The 26832-nt window shown below is 42.3% G+C and overlaps 2 protein-coding genes across 7 annotated transcripts; one reads left to right on the top strand and one right to left on the bottom strand.

Moving 5' to 3' along the window:
* Positions 1-687: 687 nt before the first annotated feature.
* znf821 (zinc finger protein 821) lies at positions 688-12006 on the bottom strand. 4 transcript variants are annotated; one of them, XM_053864632.1, is made up of 7 exons: positions 11891-11999; positions 10558-10642; positions 6428-6559; positions 6196-6314; positions 5184-5282; positions 4935-5101; positions 688-4844 (listed from the first exon to the last, which is right to left on the bottom strand). In XM_053864632.1, the coding sequence occupies exons 2-7, from the start codon at positions 10595-10597 to the stop codon at positions 3926-3928; spliced, it is 1476 nt and encodes a 491-aa protein (XP_053720607.1). In that variant the 5' UTR covers positions 10598-10642; positions 11891-11999; the 3' UTR covers positions 688-3925. The 4 variants fall into 4 exon arrangements, with proteins under 4 accessions (XP_053720607.1, XP_053720609.1, XP_053720608.1 ...); XM_053864634.1 differs by lacking the exon at positions 10558-10642 and having other exon boundaries at positions 11891-12006; XM_053864633.1 differs by lacking the exon at positions 11891-11999 and having other exon boundaries at positions 6196-6311; positions 10558-11849.
* ap1g1 (adaptor related protein complex 1 subunit gamma 1) lies at positions 11657-26832 on the top strand. Of its 3 annotated transcripts, none has more exons than XM_053864629.1 (23): positions 11657-11762; positions 16942-17145; positions 17222-17346; positions 17500-17641; positions 17837-17933; positions 18714-18790; positions 20786-20881; positions 21027-21107; positions 21178-21276; positions 21355-21410; positions 21494-21607; positions 21689-21829; positions 22210-22264; positions 22358-22480; positions 22555-22644; positions 22710-22834; positions 22929-23033; positions 23121-23262; positions 23518-23644; positions 23840-23944; positions 24025-24185; positions 25502-25600; positions 25678-26832. In XM_053864629.1, the coding sequence occupies exons 2-23, from the start codon at positions 16945-16947 to the stop codon at positions 25777-25779; spliced, it is 2463 nt and encodes an 820-aa protein (XP_053720604.1). In that variant the 5' UTR covers positions 11657-11762; positions 16942-16944; the 3' UTR covers positions 25780-26832. The 3 variants fall into 3 exon arrangements, with proteins under 3 accessions (XP_053720604.1, XP_053720603.1, XP_053720605.1); XM_053864628.1 differs by lacking the exon at positions 11657-11762 and adding an exon at positions 11998-12150; XM_053864630.1 differs by lacking the exons at positions 11657-11762; positions 23840-23944 and adding an exon at positions 11998-12150.

Below are 26832 nucleotides of genomic sequence, written 5' to 3'. Positions count from 1 at the left end.
TTTGTGGACGGTGGACTCGCCCATGGTGGGTAAGCTAACCATGCTAACGCGATGGATGGTGCTTAACAGTACCACCTTGTGGCCTTATTAAATCACTACATGGGACCCTGTTGAAATATCCATGAACGTAGCATTGGAAGCGAAAGTTTTGTCTTTATAAGCACCTCGAAAACAAAACGTCTCTTTAGAAGTGAGAGGTGGTGGTTGACGCAGCCTCTATGTTTGAATAATGACGGTGTTTCTAGAAGCTTGGAGTCTAAAAGGGCAATGAAATTCATGTTCCGCTGCTAGAAAAGCAGTCGGGAAACACACAAAGCGTCCAGGCGGTGACTTTTCTTCATACTAAACCACCGTCCTGCACGAAATGTTAAATATTACAAGTGCAATTAGCTCAAACGGACGGCAGATGGCAGTAGCGCTGCGGAGTTTCCATCGGAATGACGTGAGAAACTCGAAGAGGCGGCTGAATTAGAAAACGACCAAAATGGTAAGTCCACATTTTGTACAGTCGCGCGACTGATGATTAATTACAGTTACTCTTTTGAATTTTATGTTCCATATCCTTCCAAGTTTTCGGTGCAAGGTATGGCTACTTTATCTCTACTGGTCCTGGCACAGTTTTGAAACCCTGGAAGTACTATAGATGACATTGAAACAAACAGAAGCTGTATACTGGAATTTAAGATGATGTTTATTTCCACATTCATCGGCAAATTTCAAACATAATCTGTACATCTGTTAAACCGGGAACAGTGGGACGACACGCAGTCCAAAATGCAGCAGCAAGCACAGCTGTCCTCGCCAGCAGTTCATTTGGCCACCTTCGGATATTTATTCTGTAAACATAGACATCGAGAGGAAATCCTGATGGAATTCATAATAGAATCTTCAGTTTAATCTGTATAAAAGAGGCAGGCATCAACGAACACAAGCTTGTATTAAACCATTCCGGGACAAGTGCAGTTTCACAGCATGCAGAGGTTAACAAATCCGTACTGAAAAGTTCTGCTCACTGACTGAACTTCCCTTGAAACTAGGAACACGTTTATGCTGCTGAAGAAGATCTGGATTGACAGAGATGAGATGAATACCCAGTATTCATAGTACCTGGTTTTTGAAGATGTGCCTCTGACCGTCAGGAGAAACATGGCAGTGCGACCCTGTTGCCCTAATGTGAGTAACAAAAGTGTCTTCAAATAAAGTCACGCGACGAATCAGTTGATGGAGTGGGTGAGATCAGGCTTTGAGTCCCGTCACTGAGTTAGTCTGCCTGAGATCACTTTACATTAAAAGTCTGTTGAACTTGAAGTCTGCATAGTTCCTGTGAATGTCAATGAAAAAAACCTTTACCATTGCATAGAAGTTTGAGTCCCACCTAGAAGGTTCTGAGAGACCATCTAGGAGCGAGTCAAACGCTGCTCACCAAGTACAATCTAAAAGGTCACGCAACAGCACAGATCGAGAGACCAAAAGTGACAATAGTACTGTCCAGCTAAACGCACCCTCCCTTTACTGTACTCTCTAATTCAGTCTATAAGTCCTGCATAACAGAGTTGTGGGTCGCGAGAGTCCTAAATACACAAAACAGACCCCACGGGAAGCTTTCCAGCTCATCGAAGACTCAAAGTAAGGAACACTTTACGTATTCGATGTCAGACCTGACTTCAAGTGGCTTGTCTTTCCAGGAGAACTGTGGTGAAGTCCTTCTATCGTTTCACCCCTTGTGTCCTTGCCTTGCTCCTGGCCCATGACTGGTGACCACAGGTGAGACAAGGAACTGAAGTCCCCAGGAGTTTATGTTAAATTGGGATAATATTTCACATTACATATGTCCAGACAGATCTTCAAAATAAACTCGCCTGCCCTCCAAAATTGGTTATCTGAAGATCTGGAAAAAACTTTTGGAATGAATTCTGAAAAAAAAATTGGATCCACAGCAGCAGTTCTATGGTGAGTTGCTCGTGGATGACTGACCTTATCGTCCCATCTAAGAGCCCCGCCATCTCATTTCAACTGCTCATACGAAGGGTACAAGCGGTTTCTATCAGACACTATCCAACGCTATGAGAGTACGTCAGCCACTTTGACCTGTAGCTTGGCGATATAGAGTCCTCATGCCTGAAGATGTTGCTGCACGGGGTCTGCTTTTGAGAGTCACACACGGTCAGGTTCGGAGCACATGGTGTTTCGAACAGCTACTGAGACTCACGCAGCACAGAAGTTGAGCTCTGATTCAACAACCGTGGCAAGCGTTCATGTGTATGAATGAAAATACAAACCAGATTCATGAATTGAAATGAAAATTTGGAACTTAAATTATACACCAATAAGCTTCCTGGCCTGCTTTCACTCAAACAGGCCTGGCTAACAAGTAGTTGGAGAAAAATGAACAAATTCAAATACTGATTTTGGACAACTAGAGTATGAGCAGCACGATATTCAGACCTTCATCTGTGTTGAATTATGACGGTAATATCGTAAAATGATGCAACATGATTGTAAATTTGAACTTTAGTAACCCCCTAATGTGCCCTGCATAAGTTGTTGAAGTAACTGTCAATCGCAGACTTTAGCAAACTGATATCGTGAGCAAAACTAAAGACAATCTCTGAACAGAACAGTTCAACAAATACATAGAGATTCACGACAGATTGCATATGTATCCACTGGAATGAGGTCAAACTTTGCACAGTGCGGTTTGAAAAATAATTTACCAAATCGACTCGGCAGAGGATGCCATGTTATGACTCATGCTGAAGGAAGCGTTCCCTCCAAGGTTACTATCCGACGGGAACTGTTTAACAAAACATTGAATGAATCCTAAAATTCTAACGAGCAAATAAATATACAAGTATTATCCATATACATAATATATGAAGAGCTTTTTTCCAAAGCATGTCAGCAAGTTCTGAACTGAAACGGCTCCATTACTGTTGGTCTTACTCTATATTTGAGTGACCACCGAGTACATTTACACACTGAATCAGCGTTCCATTCTTTCTCACTGCAGTTTTGATTGGTGAAATGCCGTCGCAAATGCTTCATAAATGTGGTAGGAATTTTAACTCTACTGCGGTAAATACGCCTGTTTATTAGCCACAACAAACCAGCACAGCAAGACCAACACTCATCACTGCATTGTGTGTGTTTGGGGCTTCCCACTCCCACTGAGTCAAAAAATTTGTGTTTTAAGTTCTGTACAGCTGATGGCGGTTTGCGAGTGAATGGATTTGCCACGTTTCGGAGAAAAGCTCTTCATATGCATCTCAAGAGGTAACAAATGTGTGGTACAGTACAATGACAGCAGCAGACTGAGATCGGAGCCAAAAAAGCTCTGTAACAAAACAGGTATCAAACATTGGCAGGTCAAGAGTGTAGCGAAGCAAACGTTGGCAGAGAGCAGACCAAGGCTGGATGTGTGAAACCGTTCATGGCGTCCTTGTCGTTGCCTGAGAGAAAACAATAAGAAAAACTTGCATCCTCTGTGGTAGTTGCACGTTGAGCTTTGGAAGCTTGAATGTTCAGGGCAGAGAGTTTGGCCCACGCTGAGGTAGAAGACTGCATTTCCAGAGACTGGCGCTGGCGGCTGAGAAGGTGGCACCACCACCAGCACCAGCGAGTCCAAATGATGGCGGGTGGACCAGATAGGAGGAGGCAGTGGCTACAAAGTCCTCGCTCGCACCTTACTGTCCATGTGCAAAAAGATTTTCTCCCTAAAGGAAGTAACTGCTCTTGTGTTGGAACTGCTGATAAATCTCTTTAGAATCATGCGTTTTGGGACACGACATTCTGAACCCTGATGAGGTTTTCTTGACTGGAATAAATAACTTTTTTTCTGAAACAAAGCATTTTTGATGTGATGGTGATGACATCAATGAATCACCAGCCTGGAATGCGGTGGTCAAAGATGCATCCTCGAGTCTGGTTAGGGCAGCTTCATGAACAGACCGTTGTCGATGGGTGGCACCGGCATGGGACAGGGGAACTGGAAGAGACTCATGTCTGCTGAGAGAGCGGCCATAGCGGCAGGGTCGTGCTCGATCTGCGTCCTCAAAGCGGGATCGATCTTCTCCAGGCGCCTCTTGATCCTCTTGGCCTCCCTCTCCCGGATCAGCCTGGCCTGCCTCTTCTCCGGCGTCTCATTGGCTCTCTTTAACCTCATGGCCTCTCGGTCCCTCTGGAGCCGCCGTGCACGCTGATCCTCCGTCTCCTGCATCCTCTGCATGCGTTTGGCTTCACGGTCCCTCAGCCTCCTCAGTTCCTTCTCTTCATCGGTCTCGCACGCTCGCTTGTTCTTCTTTGCCGTTCTCTCGCGCTCCAGCCGCTGCAGGCGGGCCTCCAAGGGCTCGTTCTTCCTCCTCAGGGCCCATTTCCTCATCGGGGACTGGGAGTCGACCAGCTGCTGATAAGCCATGCAGCTGTTGCACACCAACAACACCCCGGCCGGGTAAACAGGCATGATGCTGAGGATATCCGGGATGGGGGGGAGACCAGAGGATGAGGAGTTGAGAGCGTCAGGGATGGACGCGAGTGACGGACCCTCAGAAAGGAGACTGTCGGGCAGCGAGGGGAAAGAAGCTCCTTGGTCAGAACCGGAGCAGGACCTGCTGCCCTCACACTGGCTGTGGATGGGACTCGGCCCCTGGCAAGCACCGTCGGTTTGACACAGGTGGGAGTTGAGATCAGCAGCCTGGCATGGGCGAGGTCCCTGACACGAACTGGGACTTGGACCAGGCCCTGGGCTTCCCAACGGGCTGCTGGAGAGGGAGCGAGACAAGGAGCAGGAGTTCACGCCACTCCCCATGTCCAGCCTGGACGTGTCGAGGACATCCTTAAGCTTCTCCCTGAGAGAGGAGATCAGACAAACACTCACGTTCATTCTCCACTCAACGTTGACATAAAACCAAGGCTGACGACATGGAGACGCTACAAACCTGTTGAAGTTGCTGGTGTCTGTGAAATGAGCGCCACACACAGCACAGTTAGACAAACGGTCTTCGGAGTGGATCAGAAGATGTCGGCCCAGGGAGCCAGGAGAACTCAAGGCTCGCCCACACACCGGGCACACGTAGCTCTTACTGTTACTCATCATGCTCGTGTGCTAGTAGACAGAAGCAACACAGGATCAGCGAGGGAGGTTAGACAACACCAACACGATTTAAACCCAAGTTAGTATGCCTCACCTGGTAGACATGAGAGATCAGCTTCTCTGGGCTGCTGAAGTCCAGAGAGCAGAGAGGGCAGACAAAGCTGTTGCTGTTGTCCGACCATTCTTCACTCTCCTGAGAGGCAAAGACACATTTGTCAGGCTCACGTTCTATAAACGTGTCTATAAACACGAAGATTTTCTCATTTGGTCAGCACAAATTTAAAATCGAGAGAGTACAAGCAATTGAACCACCTTCTACAATTTAAACTTTATGTCTTGTCGAGCTTTGTCTGGGTCATCTACACACATCTTTCACATCGATCAGGGGTCTCCCCAGCGCTTTATCAGCTTAGCCATTCGAAGTGTGACTCACAATATAACACCGAAACCCGAGCCTTTTGCAGGACAAGGGACAAAAGAAGTACTCAGAAGCATTGCATAGTGTGATAATGTTGTGAGTACAGAATATGAATTTGATGATGTCATGGTTTGTTTATTTTTGTTCAGTTTTGAATACATTTTCTGCTCTTGACATTGATAGCAACAATGCTGAGAGGTTGAAACTTTTTCTGTTTTTTCTAGTTATTCTTATAAAAAACAAAAAAAAACCCACAAAATAATATGATAATATTTAAGATAGTGGGCGACTCAGTGGAGCAATGGTTCAGTGGGTTCAGATGGCATGTTCTCCCTGTGCCTGTATTGTGTTGTCTCCAGGTACTCCAGTTTCCTCCCACAGACCAAAGACATGCTCACTGGGTTAACTGGACACACTAAAATAGCCCCTAAGCTGTGGTTAAGTGAAGTTGGGTGTATTTGAGATAGTGTCAAACTTTACAGGCATCCAAAAACTTTTTCCACCACTGTATGATTCTGCAGCAACAATTAACAGGTCACCCATGAGATGTGCCTAGATGAAGGTCAGCACTTGTGGACAGTTTTGAGCGGTCATGTGCACCAACATTCTAGTTCAATCTTTCCACATCACCTTGTTCCGCCCGACCGCCTGTCAGTCAGTTTTAACCAATTGCCCTGAGTCAGCATACCTCTTTGACCCCTGCTACTTGTAGACAATACTGTGTTCTCTTGTTGGTCATGCGGTCGTCTGCAGAGGTGTTGGAGGACGAGTCTTCCCCGTGGTTGTCAGGGTCACTATCACTGTCTTCTATGGAGGCAAACACAGCCCTATCAATATAGACAGACAACAGAACAAAGAGCAGGAAGGCCCTCAGTCTATGTCGGTCCAATACTCCCCACTCCCATCATGCCCCCCTCTACCTGTGATGCTGTCGTGTCCCAGGATCTCCTGCGAGTTGTTGCTGCAGCACTCGCTGTCTTCAGTGAACTCGTCCCTGCCGTCCATGTTAATAGTGTGCTGGAGTCCTGGAATACCTGAAGTGTGGAATGGCCCTGCAGACAGAAACAACACATCTTGTTGATCCATGTCCAACTAGACGGATCTAATGTCAGAAGAACCACAGATATTACAAAGGCGTCAGTGTAGGTTTAACAACAAACAGTAAAAGACTACTGCATCAACAGTACAAAACCATTTTCTATTCGTAACATTGCAATGTTCAATAGGTATATGGTACAGTGACACCAAAACCATTATTTCTGTTTTTACGTCCGAGCGTCAGACATGCATTTGACCCAGTCGAGAACCATTGGACACATCATTTCCCAGCCTCCAATCACAACTTAATGTACTCCATGTGCTCATATTTGGATTATAGCATAGTTTTCATTTTATACATTTACAGCTCGTTTTGGTCTGTTGTTTAGGAGCAATATATCTGTTTCACATTTTGGTAAAAATAATTCTGAATACAAGTAACATCCGACTTATGCCCTGCTCAAATTATGTCCACGGCCAGAAGATGCTTTTTTAATTTAATTCAATGTCTGGCACCGCAGCACGTGGCAGCCCGGCATTGCGTACGACAGTTACGGCAACACAGTATCCCAGCATCTCACTCTCACACAGCCATCTACCACTACAGTAGAACCTATAACTCTCGCGTCGGCTATTTTGGAAGGCACTCGACTTACGTCTAAGCCGACTTACGACGGGTTGGTTGGAACCGATCCCGGTCGTAAGTCGGATGTTACTTGTAGTAAATATCCATATAAACCGTCTTCTTGGTTTTTGATAAGACTGAAAATCCCCTTTGTAGACATTTGATGTTATAACCAAACATTTCTTAAACCCATCATTCTTATTCAGTGTGTGATCAATCGATCATCATTGCTAAATCCGAATTCCGACTAATTCCTCTTAAATTTTCAACCAAAACAGTCATTTGCAGTTAAGGATTTTAATGCTGTTTCTCCTGCTAACACGTTCGTGTTTTTGCTGATGTTGTGTTGAATGTCTAATGAAAATGGTCAAGAATGTATTAAGCTAAATGGCGTTGCTGAGTGTGACGGGTAAGGTGACCTTTAAAATGCTAAACAAAGTTCAGCTTCACCTTCTTCAGTGAGGTGAGAAATTCACAATTTCCACGTTTACCCATCTTTCCTCCTCCGCCTTGAAACAGTTCCTGCACATTGTTCTTACAGGAATAAACACCGGATTGAAGCAAATGCTTTGGCATGACAATAAAATGAGCACCACGTGAACAGGGATGAGACAGCTTCTCCACAAATCGTCCGACAATAGAACACAGCGAGAGAAGGCAAGAAAAGCTCCCTGACATTTACTGTATGTACAGACACGATTTGCATCCCAACCCCCACGTTTTCAGTCTAACACACTCATAAACATGCTACTGTAGCTCTGGTGAGCAGCTATGCTGCAGTCCCATGGGAGAAGCAGATTGCACTGCTTTTCTCAGCTCCTTTACAGCTTCACGTTTCTCTCTCTCTCTCTCGCTGTACCACCCACACAGTGAACAGCCTGGCTCGCCCTCGTCCGTCTTGCATGTATGAAAACTGACAGCATTCATAGCTATACCATCATCAGAGGGATACTATGAGCGATTGCGGGAGCAGAGCCCATATGGGACTCATCTATCTCCTCCAGATGGATTTGAACACGACTTATTGTGTTAACTCTGCAGATCCCACCCCCCAAATTGCTTGCTATTTTAGCACCAATGAACAACACTCCAACTGCTTCATTTAAATTAAAGAAGTTTTATGTCATGTGGAGCTTCAGGCTCAATGTATTAGTTTATTATAACTATTTCAATGTGGTGCAAAAGAAAATCAATGAATTGACATAAGCAACAAGGGGGAATTATCCCCAAGTTGCATCACTTGTTTGTTGCTTGTCATGTGACGGATCTGAACCAATTACAGGTGATAAAAGTGACACCATGTTTACAGTAGTTTCCGGTGACAGAGTTGACATGTGAACACGGTTTGGACACTCATCCAAATTCACACAGTCATTAGCACATGCAGAGCGGGCTGCGACGGCGAGCTGGCTTCTCCTCGCTTGCCGATGATTGATGTGCGAGCGATACCCCTCCCCCCTGCTGCCAGTCTGTGTCTGTGCATCTGTCTCTCCCTGCTCCCTCCTCCTCCTCGCTGAGTCTCTAGCACTGCGATGTTATCTCTGAGTCTGTGTGTCTGTAAGCAGGAGGTGACGCAGTGTCTGACTGAACTCAGACAAAGAGACAAACTCATCAAGCCAACAGACATGGGAGAGGGAGAAAGGGTAAGGGGGCATCAGGGGTGACGGGTAACACGCACAGAAACCCAGACAAAAGCCAGAATGCTAACTCTCAAACACCAGGCTGAGGAGGTCCTCTGTTATCCGACAGCCCCCTCTTCTCTTACTTTCCAGTCAACAACTCTTCTAAAAGACAAACTGTCTGAACCCGCAGGAGACACCGAGGCCCCCCATCTTCCATCCAGACACATGACAATAAGACCCGCACATGATCAATTCTCCTGACAAAAACTGGTTGACCCATTTCACAGAGGTTAAGACGGTGTGTCTCCAAAACTTCTGTCACGCCACATTGCTCTGATGAAGCTTTAGTCCAATTGTCTCTTCAATAAATATTAATCAGACTCCTAAAATAGTTCACATCTTTCAACTAGTTACACATTATGCAATGGGTGAGGAGACGCTGCATGATGAATAATGGTGATTCAACTTTGCAAAATGAAGATTCCTCACATGATATTGTTTGTAAAACTGTCCTGCTTCAATACTGACCACATTAAAAATATAGGAAAAATCTATTATAAATGCTAACCAGTGGATTCTTGTACTGTAGCTGCACAATAACAAAACACCCATTTTAAAGGTTCCCTAGTTCTCCGTCTCGGCATTCTGGTGAGACGGAGAACTAGTTTGGCTCCACCAAAGCTCCCAGAAAGTGTCACAGACCCACAGTCAGATATTTTTACAAGCCACTGCAATAGGAAAACCAATCAACTCCAAACAAAATAGCAAGTCAGAGAGCACAAATGGATTATTGTCTGGAATTCTGTCTGCCCAGGCTCTGCTGTCAGAGACAGCCCCGTACATGCAGCTCATACCGCACAAGAGAAGACAGGTAAACCAATTATGCCTCGGCAGAGAAAGTCAGGTACGTCTGCCTCTCTGTTACTAACCACACACTGTTTGATGGGAGCCTTGTATGTGTGTCGAGCTGGGGAGCCAATGATCACCTTATTAGCTTGTGAGGATTACTACAAGATGCATTTACACCAGTTACACAGACTATGTTTAGAGAAAAGCTCCTTCTGGGAACATGAGTGGTCGACTGCACATCAACAGAGCAAGTGTACAAGGTGAAGATGGCACATCAACTGGGTTCCTCTCAAACTACCATGCAGCCTCCAGATCAGAGGTTCAAAAATACTCACTAAATACTTAAAAAATAAAATCCAGCAGTATGTTTTTGACAAGCTCAGGAAAGACTGCGAGAGGAAGGAAAAAAGGCGGTAAAATGAAAACAAATTACATTCCCTGCCACAAGATTATTCATGTGACTTCTTTGAATTATTGTTGATGTTTTTTTCTGTTCAACTTTCCATTAATAGCAATAATTTTTATATACAAATCTTAGTACATAACTTGCGTGAAAATCAATTATACTGCATTTAAAAACGGTGACAAAGGTTGGAAACAGATCGTAACTTTTGTTTTGATCTGAATACAAGTGACTGTTTTAACACCACAGCCAACACGGTTAAAGTCATCTGGGGATGAAAAATGAAAGGCAAAATATGGTACATGGAACGGGCATTGTTGCTGTACCATGATAACACTTGGATACCGCCGTTATTACATTGTCATGTGTGACAAGTGTTTAGTAGTAATAATCGCTATAAATGCACTTCCTTTCGTTAGAGTTTCTGTATTTGATATGGATATGAATATACACGCTACCAGTAACCGTCAATCACACACAAACACAGCGAAGTAAAGCAAGCATGATACCTACAGTCAACTTTTAAGGGGTTGGTCTGTTTTCGTCTGGACATATTACTGTCCACGCCACGGACACAAACACCCCCCGGGATCTTCTCCTAGGTCCAAACACCAGGTCCAGGTGAGAGAAGGCAGAGATGAGCGAAACATGAAAAGACCGAAAACATGAACGCGGAAGGACGAAAATAAGTTGAAATTAAAAACAAAATAAAACAAACGCCTGTGATAAAGTGTCACATTTTGGTTTCGTGGGGGACACAACCCTACGATCGGGGGGTCTTCCCGAGAAGACACTCGGAGCTGCCGCGACCCCCGCCGCTATAGCGACCACCGACTGCAGCAGCGAGTGTGGCGGAGAGCCGCACGGCATTGTGGGAACACAGGGAGGCGGGGTGAGGAGTAACAAAGTATGCCATCAATTATTTCTGACAGAACAAGCTTCTAAAGCTCGAATCATCTACATCTCATTTCAAATCATTTTATTTGGGTGTAAAAAACGAAGAATGCATTGGCTCAAGATAACATTTCTCATTAAACTTAATATTTTGTTCCAACTTTCACAATATTACTAACAATAATTAACTAAAATTATTTTCATACACGCAACTTTAAATGATCATAAATTGGGATAAACCGATCTCAAGTTTATTATTACTTCGATTATTTATGTTATGATTATCTGATTTATTAACGAAACTATTGATTGTGTTTGAAAGCTACAAAAATTCCTTGAAAAATTGTGAATCCTTCCATTCATTCTCTTCGGCTGATATGGCTCGAAACGCTCCGGTGGTGCAGCCATAAGCAACAATACACTAAGTCACGTGTTGCTCATTTGGGCTCAGGACGCTCTGGACAGGTCACCACTATCATCAATAAGGCTATAAAAGTTACAGACTGCGGGTCGAAACCCACGCAACAACTTCGTTGGATTCACAACTGTGCTGCCTTTCTTGGCTCTCCCGCTAGATGGTGCTCTTACTCACTAGCGGCTTATGCCACACGTAGACGTCATCACAGACTGCCACGAGTAAACGGACCGCAGCACAAACTTTGACCAGGTATATTATGTTCTTCCGCGGAGCTTCGAGAACTATACCCTTAACAAACCCATTTTACTCACATGACCTAAAACATCACGTTCATGATATAACGCGACAGGCTGTGCAACAACAGACAAAAAACATCTAGCTTGCCACTATCAAGAGCTCGGAAACGGTGAGTTATACATTTGCTAGCTGCTAAGAAGCGCACCGTTAGCTCCGCGAGTCAATGCACATAATACCAGCCTCAGAAAGCCAGACATCCTCACCAGTAACCGCGGTCGAATAAATGACGTTTATTACCCATGTTGTCCACCGCACACGGTCATATCAAGCGGGGATCCGAGTCGGACGCGGACACTGAAGAGGAGCTCCGCTTGTGATGATAAACCTCGGCGGCGCTCGAGTCCAGAACCAGTCCGCGCTGGGACATGACAGTGTAACCCTCCGCCTGCGGTAGATGTGCTGAGGCTGGAGTAGCCACCATTTTGCATGTCTAGTGTGTTCCTCCCTCTATTGCTAATAGAGACGTTTTCTGCTACTTTCTGGCATCAGTGCGCCGTGTGAGTATCTCAAATGAATTATCATGAGTACAAGTGACCGCTGTTGTAGTTGCGTAGATGTCTGTGTTGTGTTTGTTCGTACGTGGACAACTCTCTCCGCGGCGCTGCATAGGAAGTGGCAGCCCGAGTGAACCGGGGCTGCGCCTGTCAGCAGCTAACTGAGCTACCTGCTCTACACTGGGACAAAGCTTCACTGACATTTGTGTCGTCGTTTTCATGACAACCGTACAGTACAGCTTCTGGTTTCTCCTCGGTCTCGAATTTATCATTTCACTTGAGTTTATCTAGCGTTGCCTTGTCGTTTAAAGGGAACCCATCGGCGGTTCAGGTAGCTAGCTTGATAATCCAAGGCCCAAACTGCATCATGTCCCGATCAATCGCTGATCACATTCGTTATTATCGCCGGCCTTATTCTTTAAATCTCAATTGTAAATGCCGCGACCGGTCGTGTCATGGACCTGAAACGAAGGAAAATGTCAGTCAAGGTGAAGCCAGTTCGAACAGTCTCAAGTTTACGGTCCTCCGATTGTAACGCAAGGTTACAGGAATTATCCGAATTTTGACTCGTGGATTTGTGCTAGTTGGTTATTTCCATTTAACAAAGCAGACCTCGATTAACCAGTCGTACGCCACGAACCCGTATCGGATTTAGATATGTAAACTGTTAACTTAGTTTGTTGACATGGTGCAAATTGTTGCTTCATCTCTTGTGTAAAAGTTATGTTTGTTTTGTTACGATATATCTTTACATCAACGCATACGGGACTATGGTCTGTTGCTATTGGTCAGTATTGAATTAAACATTACGGAAGCCAGCTGGAAGAAGGAAGTGAGCTACAGTGACTCTTCGACTTTCTCTTATATTTAAAAACAGTTTTTAATCAGCCATTTAATTTCTTAACACAGTTAGTTAGTAATGGATTGCTAAGAAACTTCCTTCGTATTAAGCAATGTTGTTTGCAAAGTTCTGCCATGGGGCAAAAGTTCCAGATGGTAACCAAATTAACAAGTCCTCCATCTTACTTGCGCTCTCAATATCATTCAAATTACAAGTGTTTGCTCAATGACAAGATGTTTTTGATATGTGCCTAATGCTGCTCATTATTTATGTTGCATGTTCAGTGTAGATCTGTTATGAAATAATATACAACAAGCTCTTAACTAGTTCATTTCTTTGCTCAGTTTTTGTTTTTAATGAATTGATCTGTTTGACTGCTTGATGGTCAAGCGGGTGGGACTTGATTTATTTCACCATACAGCAAGCCCTGTTTAACAAATAATCACATGACCCTGTCACATGATGTACATAATCAGTTTAGTTGTGATAAATTATAGAAAGTTTGATTTTGTATGAGGTGGTAAAAAGAGTAGGATGATATCCAATATTACATGTGCATAGTGCATTTCTGAGGATGTAGTCATCAATGCATTAGTTTTGTATTGTTTGAAATGAGCACTTCCTTTTCACCCCAGTTCTTAAAACTGCATCACTAATGTTCTCTTGTACTTAAAAGGGATATACTGTGAGCAACATCTCTTAAGTAATTTGAATGTGATAGACACTCCTTCTTCAGTAGCTATTTTTTTCCTAATTAAAACTGAATCACAAGATCTCCTTTTAATTAAGTTCTGCTGTAAATAATTGAGTGGTAAAACATTGACATAGGGTTGTATGTCTCAATGCTTCCAGTATGATGATTAACCTCTGCAAATGTCTCCCTCTGGTAACACGGAGGTGTGGCTGCTTTTGTGCTTGTTGCCGGTTGTTAGGCCGAGAAGGGTAATCTAGATTTGCTCTCAAAATCTCTTGAGGAAACCTTGTTGTGAACATTTCCATTGCCTGCCTCAAGAAAAAGATTGTGTGTTGTTACAGAGAAATGTATTTTCCTTGTGGAGAAATTGTATTAAAATTTTCCTTTACCATCTTCATGGTTTATTTTGATTTTCAGTTTTTGAAATTGGTCAGCTTTTACAACAACAATCTTAAAATCCTTCTTGTTGCTGGATTTTTCAGGGCATTGGGATTTTTTTCCATTGAAATTCTCAGTTTACGGTTTTAAAATACTTCTTAAAGTATTGGCTTCCAAATATGGGGCATTTTACCTGTAACATTTCAAATCTATTCTTGTGACTGCATTACTTACAAAGGAGCACAAAACTTGAACCAGTAGCAGATAATGATCCTAGTAACTTGCAGAAGGAATGCGTTTGAAAGCGACTCTCTGCAGGGTATGGATTTACCTTGTCTAATGTGTACACATTTGATTACTAGCGCAGCATGAGCTACTTGAGGCGCTTAACACTGGGCCCCTTCAAGTGCTGTTAATACTCCAGATCTATTTTTTTTAATTTTTATTAAAGTTTGGTCCTTCTTATCCAGGACCCCTGTATCGTCCATTCTTCTACACCAGATGCTCTTTCTGATGAAGTGATTTCCTCACTCTCTATATCCCTATTTCTTGTAGTTTCTATATATTGGATGGAATTGATTCTAGTTAGCTGTCCAAAATGTGTACTTGTAATAAGCAATCCAATTCACTCATGTTCAGCACTCACTTTTGTATCAAATTGTAATGCAAATCTCTAAATCTGCATCCGCAACAGGCATTGTGATAGTGAATAGAGTGTTTGCTGGCTGTTTTCTTGCCTTCCCAAGTAGTGATAAGTTGTCACTTTTCTTCTTGTTTGAAGTGACATAAAATGGAAAACAAAAACTATTGTTCGAATGGTCACTAGTTCCCTGTACTTCTGTAAGGTGGAGCTTAAATTTCTTAAATACACATATTGACCACATCCGCAGAGCTATGTTTATGACCAGAAACCAAGTAGACATCTCGCATAAATAGGTGTCCTTACGCAAGTGAATGTTGTGCCACTCAGGGAGGAGATGAGTCTTGGCGTAGCGGTGGATGTTGGCAGCTGGGAGGAAGAGGACAGAATAAAGAGACAAAAATCTCTCTGATGTGTTATGCTTTTGGTCTAGCAGAATTCAGCCAGATGTCCTGGGAAACTGTTATCTCTTTCATTTCGCCATATATCAATGGAGGGAAGGTGACTCATTCTGAATTGAATTTGCCAAACCTTCTGTGACTAATTCAGCATTCACATGCCACTGGGGCATTTCGGCACCAATCTTGGGAGACATTCAGCCATTAATGTCTTGTCTGACACATTCTTACATTAAACGATTCAAAGTAACCAAAGGTTAGCAAGTATAGCACCACACAAATGACTGAAACGAACACCCAAAAATGCAATGCATAGACAAACACAAAACTGACTATGACACATGAACAGACAGTTTACATACAGAGACACATAACCACTCCTCCAAAAACTAGGGAAATTGGGAGTAAAGGGCAGACATTATAAGAACTGTTCTTCACCCTGCTCCATGCCACTTGCTGTATGATGGAAGAAGAAATATTGTTTGCACTGTAGCAATTAAGAAGCCATATATTTATACAAATGTCATGCAACATGTATACAATGTATGAGAGGAGATTGAAATTAAACATTCATTCATTCCATCAGGGATGGATACTATTATTTATACGTGTATAGCTTTTTTCAGTGTCTTTCAAACTACTGGACACCTACACTATGAGGACTTGGTTAGGTTGTACATCACCTGGGGTAGATTAGTATTTTCCATGTAGTTGCTCCATCTTTATCTCTAATGCAGATTCCATACCATAGTGTATATTAGTAGGTCTATTATATGTGTTTATAGGTACAATTTCTATCTGAATCTATTGATGAGTGTTAGTGGTGGCTCAGTGAAGCTCCCAGTTTAGTTTGATTCAATATAGAGACTTCAGAAATGCAAAGATCACATTAGTGATTTCTTTAGTGGCGAACTGGAGAGTTTTGTTTCGGGCAGAAAAGAGGAGTCTGTCAAGACAACTGCCTGTCGGGTCGCACGAATTGTGGTTAATTCGATAATGTTATGTTGATACAAAATATATTTTTCCTGTTCAGATTACTGGATGTTTACTTCCATTCTTGATTGAGATATTTGGTTTTCCTGATGCCTTTTGTCGAATTGCCGGTAGACATCTTCGTATTAGCCTTGCATTTGATACCTAGTTAATAATTTAGTGACTACATTTTCCAGTCATGTCTTGTGCTATCAAAATGTTTTTTAATTACATGTCAAACTCAAAACTCAAGGAACCATTTTAATTGACAATATATAGCTGCCAGCTCAAATTACATGTGTCTTATTCAGCTGTGCTTGGGAGGAAAACTAAACACATTGCAATAAGACAGAACTTTTTTTCAAGATAATTTGTGCCTGCACAACATTTTACTGTTAATATTGTTGCTGAAATGTGATTTTTGGTTGTATTTATAAGTTCTTTTTTACTCCAAGGCACATAAATATTTAAACCCACTACTCGCCCTGTAAGATGCTTTCAGAAAGCCCGTCTGGAAGGGAATGGAATTTCACCTGCTTGTCTCATTAGCATCTTGGCCTCTGATACTGGGTGTCTGAAATACGGAGCTATGCAATTATCATCGTGTTATTTTAGAAAGCTTTGTTTGATTAAAGATGAATTGTGTCATTGCTTCTTCCATTTTAATGTTGAATAAGTTTTTACTTGTATTAAAAACTGTTAATACATTAAGCTGATATTAATATTGCTGTCCTTGCGCTTCTTCCACTAGAAATAGTTTCCCCATTTATTTATGAAGTTGGCTAGTTGGAAACGCCTTAAAATGATGTGCTTTTTTGCCCTCGCCTGTCCTTGAAAACAGAAAGTTACCTACCACTTTACTGTTTTACAGAGAATGCCAGTTCCGATTAGACTGCGGGAGCTGATCCGGACTATCCGGACAGCGCGGACCCAGGCAGAGGAGCGTGAGATGATCCAGAAAGAGTGCGCTGCTATCCGTTCATCCTTCAGAGAGGAAGACAATACATACCGCTGCAGAAATGTGGCAAAGCTTCTCTATATGCACATGTTGGGCTACCCTGCACACTTCGGGCAGGTAAGTGGCGACAGGAAGACCACAGTAATGGTTTGATATAAGAACTTTTTTACAAACATTACAAATTATTTTGCAGTTGGAGTGCCTGAAGTTGATTGCGTCACAGAAATTCACTGACAAGCGAATAGGTTATTTGGGTGCTATGCTGCTGTTGGATGAAAGGCAGGATGTGCACTTACTGATGACGAATTGCATCAAAAAGTAAGTAATCTTTATTTACATGTAAATTACCAGTTGCCTATATCAAGTACATATGTTTTGCTTTTCTATCTTTATATGAAACTTTCTTAAAATTTGCCTAAATGATCAACCCTGTTTTTTGTGTCTAATTCCTTCATCATGTGTCTTTGACAGTGACTTGAATCACAGCACGCAGTATGTCCAGGGTCTGGCCTTGTGCACTCTCGGGTGTATGGGTTCTTCAGAAATGTGTCGCGACCTGGCAGGAGAAGTGGAGAAGCTGCTTAAAACATCCAACTCCTACTTGAGGAAAAAGGTCTGTTCCTGACTAAGTCATTTGAAGATTTGGTCTTCTGACAGATAAGTTAATTGAATTCAGAAATGGCTTTTATTTGTTTTAGTCTTTACTATTCATGAATGGAAACACTGACACGTATGCTTTCACCATTTCAACGCAACCCCAAAGGCTGGACTCCTTTTTTTATTTAACTGTCTAAATGTTTGTTGATAGGCGGCATTGTGTGCAGTGCACGTCATCAGGAAAGTTCCAGAACTTATGGAAATGTTCCTTCCAGCCACAAAAAACCTGCTGAGCGAGAAGAACCATGGTGAGTGTCAACGGTTCTGTCAGTGTGCACTTGCCTTACTGTGTCTTGACACCACCTTGTCCCTATTTTCCGTGAGTCTGCTATACTTTGAACAGCTAATGTCCTTTCTGATGTGTCCTTGGCAGACAAAATTAGAATTAATGACTCTGTCAAAAGCTCGCTGCAATGCTTTACATCGACAATGTCATGAAAGAAGAGAAAATTGTTTGCTACATGATGACCTTCAGAAGGATGTTTATGTTGCGAGATAACTCCTCTTGGTGAAAGGAAAATGATTAAATACTGAACTGTTTATCTTTTGCACCAAAATCATCATCCTTAACTCTGTGTGTCTGTTAAATTGGGCAGCATCTTACTGAAGTATCAATTTACTCGCAACACTTAAGAACTGAAAGGCTGATACAGCTTATTAGCACTGTGCTATTTTGCTATATTTATTTCACCCCTTAAAGGACTTGAAAAGTGTGTCCATCATGCAATGTAGTACCAGGGTTTTCGGCTACTTAATAGATATTTCCTGGTTGGCGAGTGTGGCTTGTGTGCCACATGCTAAGTGTCCCTACTATTAGGCATTGGACACAAAGGATAAATAGTGCACCATTTCTCTTGGCTTAGACGGAGCTGCAAGGTAATTGATGATATTTGGACTTTCAACGTGTTGGGGCTATAGTAAATCATTAAGATAATGATGTATTCTTGAATTATTGTTTTATTGCACGGTTGGTTAGTTTCACCTTTGTTGACTTAAAAAGTGACTTACCAGCTTGTCTTTGTCCTCAGGTGTCCTCCACACATCTGTTGTCCTTCTCACTGAAATGTGTGAAAGAAGCCCAGATATGCTGTCTCACTTCAGAAAGGTGAAAAACCATCCTCGATGTTCTGCTTTCTATTGTCTTAAGTACACATCACATTTCATTCTCCTGTTGCATACTTATTTCCTTTCGTAATAATGGCCTAGATTTCGCTTTAGGTTTCACTGCTGCAACCTGCTATATTTTAGTTCTATTGTATTTCCACTGCTGCTGTACCAATCTTTTTCCGGTGTTCTACAAATGTTGACTGCAAGAGGCCACCATACCATGATCTGAACATTATTTGATCTCTTTGAAAGTGAATGATTTCCAATTTCCCCTCCCTAACATCTACCTCATATTTTTTCTGTCATTTGTCTATGTTACAATTCCTGCATTGTGTTAGAATGAGAAGGTAAGAGTACATTCTGATCTCATAGCTGGTGCATGCTGTAAATAGTAATCACTCCTCACAGTCACCTCAAGTGTAATCCGAATATTCGTGTAGTTTCATCGCCCCTTTTTAAAAGCTTAATTTCCTGTATGGTGATCATTGCAATGTCAGTGTGTTTGAGAGTTTTTACAAATTAATTTGGTTCATTTGTAAAGTACATTCGTCACAGTTCCGTTTTCACTTGAGTTCATTTGATCACTGTTAAAATCAAATTGGGTGAATATTATCACTTGATGTTTTTTTTTCTCCAAGACTATGAAGCTTCACATTTCACCTTATGTCACTGTGGCAGGATTCCTTTTATGCCTTCTGTTAATATTTGTTGTAGATTGTTGATCTTGAAAGAGGGATTAGCTGAACATTGAGAATGGAATGTTTTTATTATTTACTCTGCATGATAATGCACCCAGTACAATATTTCGAGACAAATAAGTTAAAACCTGATTAAAACAGACATACAATATATCATTTTAATAATAAACAGTACTGAAATTATAATTTTTAAAAATGAGCTTGTTTTAATAGTACCGTACACAAAGTAAGCACGATATGTATCAATGCACAGACAAAAGCAAGTGAAAGTTACAAAACAGTGCTTCGAAACATTGCAAGAGCTGGTCCATCTCTAAATTAAGTCATATGCCGGTTTCAATTAATTACTGGAGCTGAGGTGGGCAGTCATGCGACAGATCTAGGATGCAACATCTTTATTTTAAGAATTGATCACCAAACGTTTCTCACAATGTAGTCATTACTCATGTGGACACTCTCTCAGCCTCTCTCTCTCTTTCAATCTGTCAGATTAACTTCCCTTTAATCTGACAACCTTTGTGTCGGCATAAAGCATAGTCAGAGGATCTCTTCCTGGAAGACCTGTGTCAGACTTTATCTTATGTTGGACCCATATTGTTTTTACTTTTACAAAGGTGTGAGGTGTGCATCGTCTCTCTTCTGAAGGATAAGAGAAAGCGCAAGGAAACTTGCCCAAATAATAATTCACGATAAATAATGCATCAGAATCAAAAGCAGGTACTGCAGCAGCACAGTCAGTCTTAACCCGTCTCCCAACTGCTGTCGTAAGTGTATGATAACAATCTCATGTCAACTCTGTCCAAACCAAACACAATCAAATTCACAGAAACGTCTTTTGTCAGAACAGGCTGCAATAAGATGTATGTAATAATGTCCAGCACTGCCCGTCTTATGTGCAGAAGGTCCTAAGTCCGTATTTGATTGTGTTTATATTTTACTTCCCACTGTGAGAAAAAACAATCTTGTTTATTTATGATGATGTGGCTTCACTCCCTGGAACATGAGGGAAGGAGTCATCACTAGACACTAGAGAATTGATCCAGAAAATGAACAAAAGCATCTTTTAAGCCCAGCAATATTATTATTATTATCATTATTGTATTTCATTTTCAGTTGGTATGATTTGTACCCCCACAGAGCTGACCTGGAATGTAGATGAGTTGAAACTATTAAAAAGATTGGATAATATTTTGTTTGCAAGCTTCCATGCTTGTAAAATAAAAGGGTGTATATAATCAACAAAAACAATTCTTTTAACATGGGCTGCTCTCTTTTTGCTCTTGGTGTTTTTCTAGCTAGTCCCACAGTTGGTGAGAATCCTGAAGAATCTAATCATGTCTGGATACTCTCCTGAGCATGATGTGTCAGGCATAAGTGACCCGTTTCTGCAGGTAAACTTTAAGTTGTTGCATAAGTTGTTTTTTCAGGGGAACCCAGTGAATTTACAATTCAAATACCAATGACAGAGGAAACTGATTGCAGTGCTCAGTGGTGAAGTTGATTGTATTGTATTGACAATACTTATGTTTGACCTAGGTGCGCATTTTGAGACTACTGCGAATTTTGGGCAAGAGCGACGACGACTCCAGTGAAGCAATGAATGATATTCTCGCACAGGTCGGTGGAAAATATCTGGCTCTCAGCTCAACGTTATGAAAGTGATCCTGACATGGATTTTCAACTTTAGGTTGCAACGAACACAGAAACCAGTAAAAATGTGGGCAATGCCATCCTCTATGAGACGGTGTTGACAATAATGGACATCAAGTCAGAAAGTGGACTGAGAGTGAGCAAATGAATTCCCGTCCTATATTCTGGAAAACTTGGTTTTTGCTGTCTTCATGTTTTTTTGTTTCTTCTGTAGGTACTGGCCATCAACATTTTGGGGCGCTTCCTTCTCAACAATGATAAAAATATAAGGTCAGAGCTTCTTACTTAGGAAATATATATGTTCATATTTACTTCATGTTTTATTCTGGGCTTGTTTTTTTTTAAATCTGTAGATATGTGGCATTGACATCTCTATTAAAGACGGTACAGACTGATCACAATGCCGTCCAGAGGCATCGGAGCACCATTGTGGATTGTTTAAAAGACCTGGACGTGTCTATTAAGAGGTGAGATAATGATGTGTTTGGTTGTCTCAGTGTGATATGTAAGAAAGTACTCTGTGTAACCAATTATTCTTTTTACTCCAGACGTGCAATGGAATTGAGCTTTGCTTTAGTGAACGGCAACAACATTCGAGGCATGATGAAGGAGCTTCTCTACTTCCTTGACTCATGCGACCCGGAATTCAAAGCCGACTGTGCATCTGGAGTTTTTCTTGCTGCAGAAAAGTAGGACTTTTCTCTGTCCTTGAACAGCTGTGCTCTGCTCTGTTGAAAATATTTGCTGACTCTAGTTCATTTTTTTTACTTGCTGTTCATAACAATGTCCCAGCTCTAAGAAATATGGTGTATGAAAACGATGAATTTTAGTTTGCAGTTTCCCATCAGATAATATTACTAATATTTACAATAGTGCTGTGTGATGATAAAATGAGTGATCCATCGTCTGTAAGACCTTGATGATGCTCTTATATATCTGACAGCATCTGTGGCAGGTAGCCATTTTGCTCATCTATGTTTTTTTTTAGCAAACAGCCTGATGGTTTGGGGTTTTTTTTCAACGTCTCTGCAATGCGTTGTGCAATAATGTTCTGTGTTCCGTCTTACAGGTATGCACCTTCAAAACGATGGCACATAGACACCATTATGAGGGTCTTGACAACAGTATGTATAACATTGTTTGGCAAAATTGTAGCTTATATTTAGACACATATTTTGAGTGTGATATAAAGAAATTTTGACCGATGTGTTTTGCAGGCTGGGAGCTACGTGAGAGACGATTCTGTTCCCAATCTCATCCAGCTCATCACCAACAGTGTGGAGATGCATGCATACACTGTCCAGAGACTTTACAAAGCCTTGCTTGAAGACATTTCTCAGGTTTGTTTTAGACTGGTGTGGTTGAGTCTATTGATTTTAAATTAATGGCATATTTTTTTGCTTTGTCTTGTTAGCAACCACTGGTGCAGGTGGCATCCTGGTGCATAGGAGAGTATGGTGATCTGCTGGTATCTGGTCAGTGTGAGGAGGAGGAGCCCATTCAGGTAGATTAATGAATTATGCAAATTACAAAGGACAAGAAAAGCTCATTATTTTCCATTCCATCAAGGTGTCTGAGGATGAAGTCCTGGACGTGTTGGAAGGTCTGCTGGTCTCAAATCTGTCCACCCCTGTAACTCGGGGTTACTCACTCACAGCCATCATGAAATTGTCTACTCGCTTCAGCAGTGTGAAGTGAGTTATGCACCTGCTGTGCATTTTAAGACTTTTTAATTTAACATTTTAACACACTGCGGCTGCTCACACACATATGAAACTGTCGTTTCAGCCGAATTAAGAAGGTGGTTTCCATATATGGCAGTAGCATTGATGTAGAGCTGCAACAGCGAGCGGTCGAGTACAATGCGCTGTTCAAGAAATATGACCACATGAGGTAAAGTGGATCAGTCATAGCAAGTGTCATGATTGTACTTCCTCATTTCATTATTGTTTCATTACTCCCCTTTTGTTTTCGTCACAGGCCAGCTCTTCTAGAGCGAATGCCCATCATGGAGAAAACAGCCACCAATGGCCCCACAGAGGTGGTGCAGACCAATGGGGAGACGGAGCCCGCTGTTGGAGATGCAAAACATTTGCCCCCTGTTAGCCAACCCAGTAACCAGGTGCGTATTGTTTTGTAACATTCTGTAGTTGTCTTCCTCATGAATCAAAAATAACTGATGAAGGTGGCTCAGTCTGCAGCCACCTCTTGTAATACAGTATCAAATTCATAAATGTGAAGAGAATAACATATCGATCAAGGACATCACCTCCCAACCACACAAGTGTCATTTGCAAGGAGGCTGCTCATCCCTTAGGGCTGAAATAAGCATGAAATCTTGTGGAAATGTCATGTTTTTGTTGTGTTTGTTTTTCAGGCTAATGATTTGTTAGACCTTTTGGGAGGTAATGATGTAGTGCCAGTAATCCAGACCACTGTGCCGACCAAGCCAGCATCAGCTGGAGGAGAGCTGCTCGACCTCCTGGGTGACCTGTCGCTAAGCAGTAAGACTTTTTCTAAATACTTCAGACTCTTGTGTTTTCACTGTATTGTGATGTTATCGTTTATGGCCTTCGATATATAACTTTTTCATGTCATGAAATGCATATTTAATTCATTCTTGATGTGTAAATGTCTATTATGTTTGTTCAGCATTTGTTCCATTCACATCCCGACTGTCTTCCATTGCATTTCCAAAGGTGGCCCAGCCCCTGCTCCTGCTCCCCCCATGCCCCCTTCCCAACCCTCTTTCCTCCTTGATGGCCTCACGTCACCGCCCCTGTTTAATGACATTGCGTCTGCAGGTGAGGTTCTGCTGTTGACGCACCTGAGGACGATGGATTCCATCAAATGTCATCTCTGAAAGTTGTTTTCCATCCCGCAGGTATTCCCGCTATGACGGCTTACAACAAGAATGGTCTCAAAATAGACTTCACATTTGAGAGGGCAAACCCCAATCCCAACATTGCAGTTATCACCATCCACGCTTCCAACTCGACTGAAGCAGATATGACAGACTTCGTATTTCAGGCTGCAGTACCAAAGGTAAGACGTATTTGGGTTTTATATGTGTAGCTCCCATGTTTACAATATTCTCTGGAAGCTCATCTTGGTCCCATTTTCTTAGAACATGTGTCCATCATTTTTGTTAAGGATGGGCATCGGTTACATTTTTTTATCGCACGGTTAAACTTCCTGTGATTCGGGCGACCACCTTGAGATGATCTGGCTAAAATAAATGAGGGATACATTTCTTTAACTTGCGAACACTTATCATTTTCTTTGCAGTTCCTTCCCTCACCATGGGCCGCTAGTGACCAATCATATTGACAATCACGCACGACTTTTACAGGAAAAAGAAAGAAACCAGCTCTGAAACTTGAGCCACCTCCCTTCAGTCATTAGCCACTACTTGCTGTATGTTCCGCGGTAGATAATGTTTTTATGTGGGAAAAATAGCCCGTCTTAAGTGCGACAATGTGAAACACGGTGTGAAAATATGTGTGAGACTTGAGAGCCCTCAGTGTAGCTCCAACAGGTCGCTCTGGGGTCAGTGTGGGTGATCTGCTGACAAAGATATCTGACAAGAAGTACTGCAGTGATCAGTAAGCGCGGCTCTGCAGTCATTACTAATAACCTTGGTTTAATCAACACCATCGTCCGAAAGGGAATTAAAATGAAAATGTCCATTTGACAGCTACAGTGTCGGCTATGGTGGAAAACACTTTGAAATGATGCTCATGTTTGGATGGAGGAGGAAGTGAGCTGCGTTCATACTATCTTGCCGTCTTCCACGTGTGTTCATTAAAAATAGAGCTCTCTCTTTATTTAACGTTATGGTATCAAATCATATTTAATATGAACTTAGGCTGAATGAAGATGAGCCCTCAATGGCAAAGATGGCGATAGAAAGGACAAACATCCTGTTACAGGATAGTTTCATTGCTAATTGTTAATACATAAATGGAGCGCAGTATCAGGATCAGACAAGCTTGGCTGTGCAGAGCTCCGCCCCGAGCAGAGCCTGCGGTGTTTTGGACCGACACCAACAAAAAAAATGATAGGCTCCATCAGATACCTTTGTCGAGTGCAGCATTTATTCATAGGGATAGCGGAGGGACTGCGTGGACAGGAGAGTTGACGTCGACTGTCACTCTAAAAAGCTTGCCATGTCGAAAGAAGCATCTGCCGTGACTTGAAAGCTACATCTGTTTCACTTTCATCTCTGCTCCAGTCACAACTGCTTGGATAGAGAGTCATTCAAAATGTGCACACGGAGGAGTGAAATAGCAAACGCAATTCAAATGTCTTTATCAAGTCAATATTTCCTTTTTAAACATGTCTGCTCTGGTGTCTCTCAGACATTCCAGCTGCAGCTCCTGTCCCCAAGCAGTAACGTTGTCCCGGCACTCAACCAGGGAACAGTCACGCAGGTCATCCGAGTCCTCAACCCACAAAAGGTGTGTGTGTGTTACAAACCAGTCATCTTTCACGTCAGTTTATCTGTACTAACACGGTCTTCGCCGCACCATTTCAGCAACAGCTACGAATGAGGATCAAGTTAACGTACACCCACAAAGGTTCACCTGTGCAAGACCTGGCCGAGGTCAACAACTTCCCCCCACAGTCTTGGCAGTAGTGCAGGTCTGGTTGCTCTTAAAACCCGCCTCAAGGGAACTGATTTCTTTTTTTTTTGTTTGTTTTTGGCCTCCCTTGTCTCTTCCAACGGACATCCCTGTGACGTCACTACAGACAGCTGCCCTCAAAGTTGCATGGGAGGCAGCCGAGAATCTAACAAATGTGTAGAAAGATGCAGACACTTGCTAGAATGAGTGGGGACAAACCTATCAGTCAATCATCGTCTTCTTTTCTCTCTTAGTGACTATCATGTCTCTCTTTAATGACTAGTTCTAGTTTTTGTTCTTCCCCACCAACAATGTTCCCGCCCCCTCACTGTGGCAGGCTAGTCACTCTGCCTTCACCCCATCTCTGAAGCATCCACCAGGAACGCACCGCAGTTCCATGTTACGAAAGTGGTTTTTAATTCAAGTCAGTCATACTCTGTTCTGCCAGGCTTTTTAAAGAAACCTGAGCCTTCGTTCGGCCCCGTGGTCGCAGCAATTGAAGACGAATTAGAGCTATGGTGAACTTCAGTAGGAATAATGAAATTACAGTGGTTTTTCATAAGAGTGTGTCTGAGTATCTTCTTTTTGGGTTGTTACTTCGAATCAAAGGGTCTCGGGTAGGGTGACGCATGTTTCTAATGCAAGTAATAAAGAGAAATTTACCCCAAAATGTACACTTTTAAATGACTTTCTCTGCATCCTAGGATGGAATCATAACACACTTTTCTAGTTGGAATCGTCTTACATGTTTGCCCTTATTCGTTACCTCACAGTCAAGCCTGTAACTTCAATTTCAGCTGAGTTGAACCTGGTCTAACTTACATTGCACATACATGTAAATGAAGCTTGTTATGAATGTAGTTACATGCACTGAATGATTTTCCCCTCACCCCCCCGACCTTGTTTCTTTCCTCCACTGTCCGCTACGATGACACTGTCATTGGCACTATTTTTTTTTTTGTGAAAGTGTGTTTTATTTCTGCAGTAAAATGACTTGATTATTTATGCCTGATATCAAAGTGATGTGCCTTTCTGACTCAGCTAGATAAAGAGCCCCCTGAACTTGA

The sequence above is a fragment of the Synchiropus splendidus genome, chromosome 5 (genome assembly GCF_027744825.2).
Source record: "Synchiropus splendidus isolate RoL2022-P1 chromosome 5, RoL_Sspl_1.0, whole genome shotgun sequence".
Lineage (NCBI taxonomy): Eukaryota > Metazoa > Chordata > Actinopteri > Syngnathiformes > Callionymidae > Synchiropus > Synchiropus splendidus.
Note: the sequence above shows the minus strand (reverse complement) of the source record. Positions and strands in the feature narration are given on the sequence as shown.

Bases quoted from the DNA above. Each gene is read 5' to 3' on its own strand.
- ap1g1 (XM_053864629.1), top strand. From the start codon at position 16,945: ATGCCAGTTCCGATTAGACTGCGGGAGCTGATCCGGACTATCCGGACA. The intron at 17,642-17,836 runs GTCTGTTCCTGA...GTTTGTTGATAG, and splicing joins ACTCCTACTTGAGGAAAAAG to GCGGCATTGTGTGCAGTGCA. The intron at 21,411-21,493 runs GTCAGAGCTTCT...TTAAATCTGTAG, and splicing joins AACAATGATAAAAATATAAG to ATATGTGGCATTGACATCTC.
- znf821 (XM_053864632.1), bottom strand. From the start codon at position 10,597: ATGTCCAGACGAAAACAGACCAACCCCTTAAAAGTTGACT. The intron at 5,283-6,195 runs GTATGCTGACTC...TTTGCCTCTCAG, and splicing joins AAGTAGCAGGGGTCAAAGAG to GAGAGTGAAGAATGGTCGGA. The intron at 4,845-4,934 runs GTTTGTAGCGTC...CTCCTCTCTCAG, and splicing joins GACACCAGCAACTTCAACAG to GGAGAAGCTTAAGGATGTCC.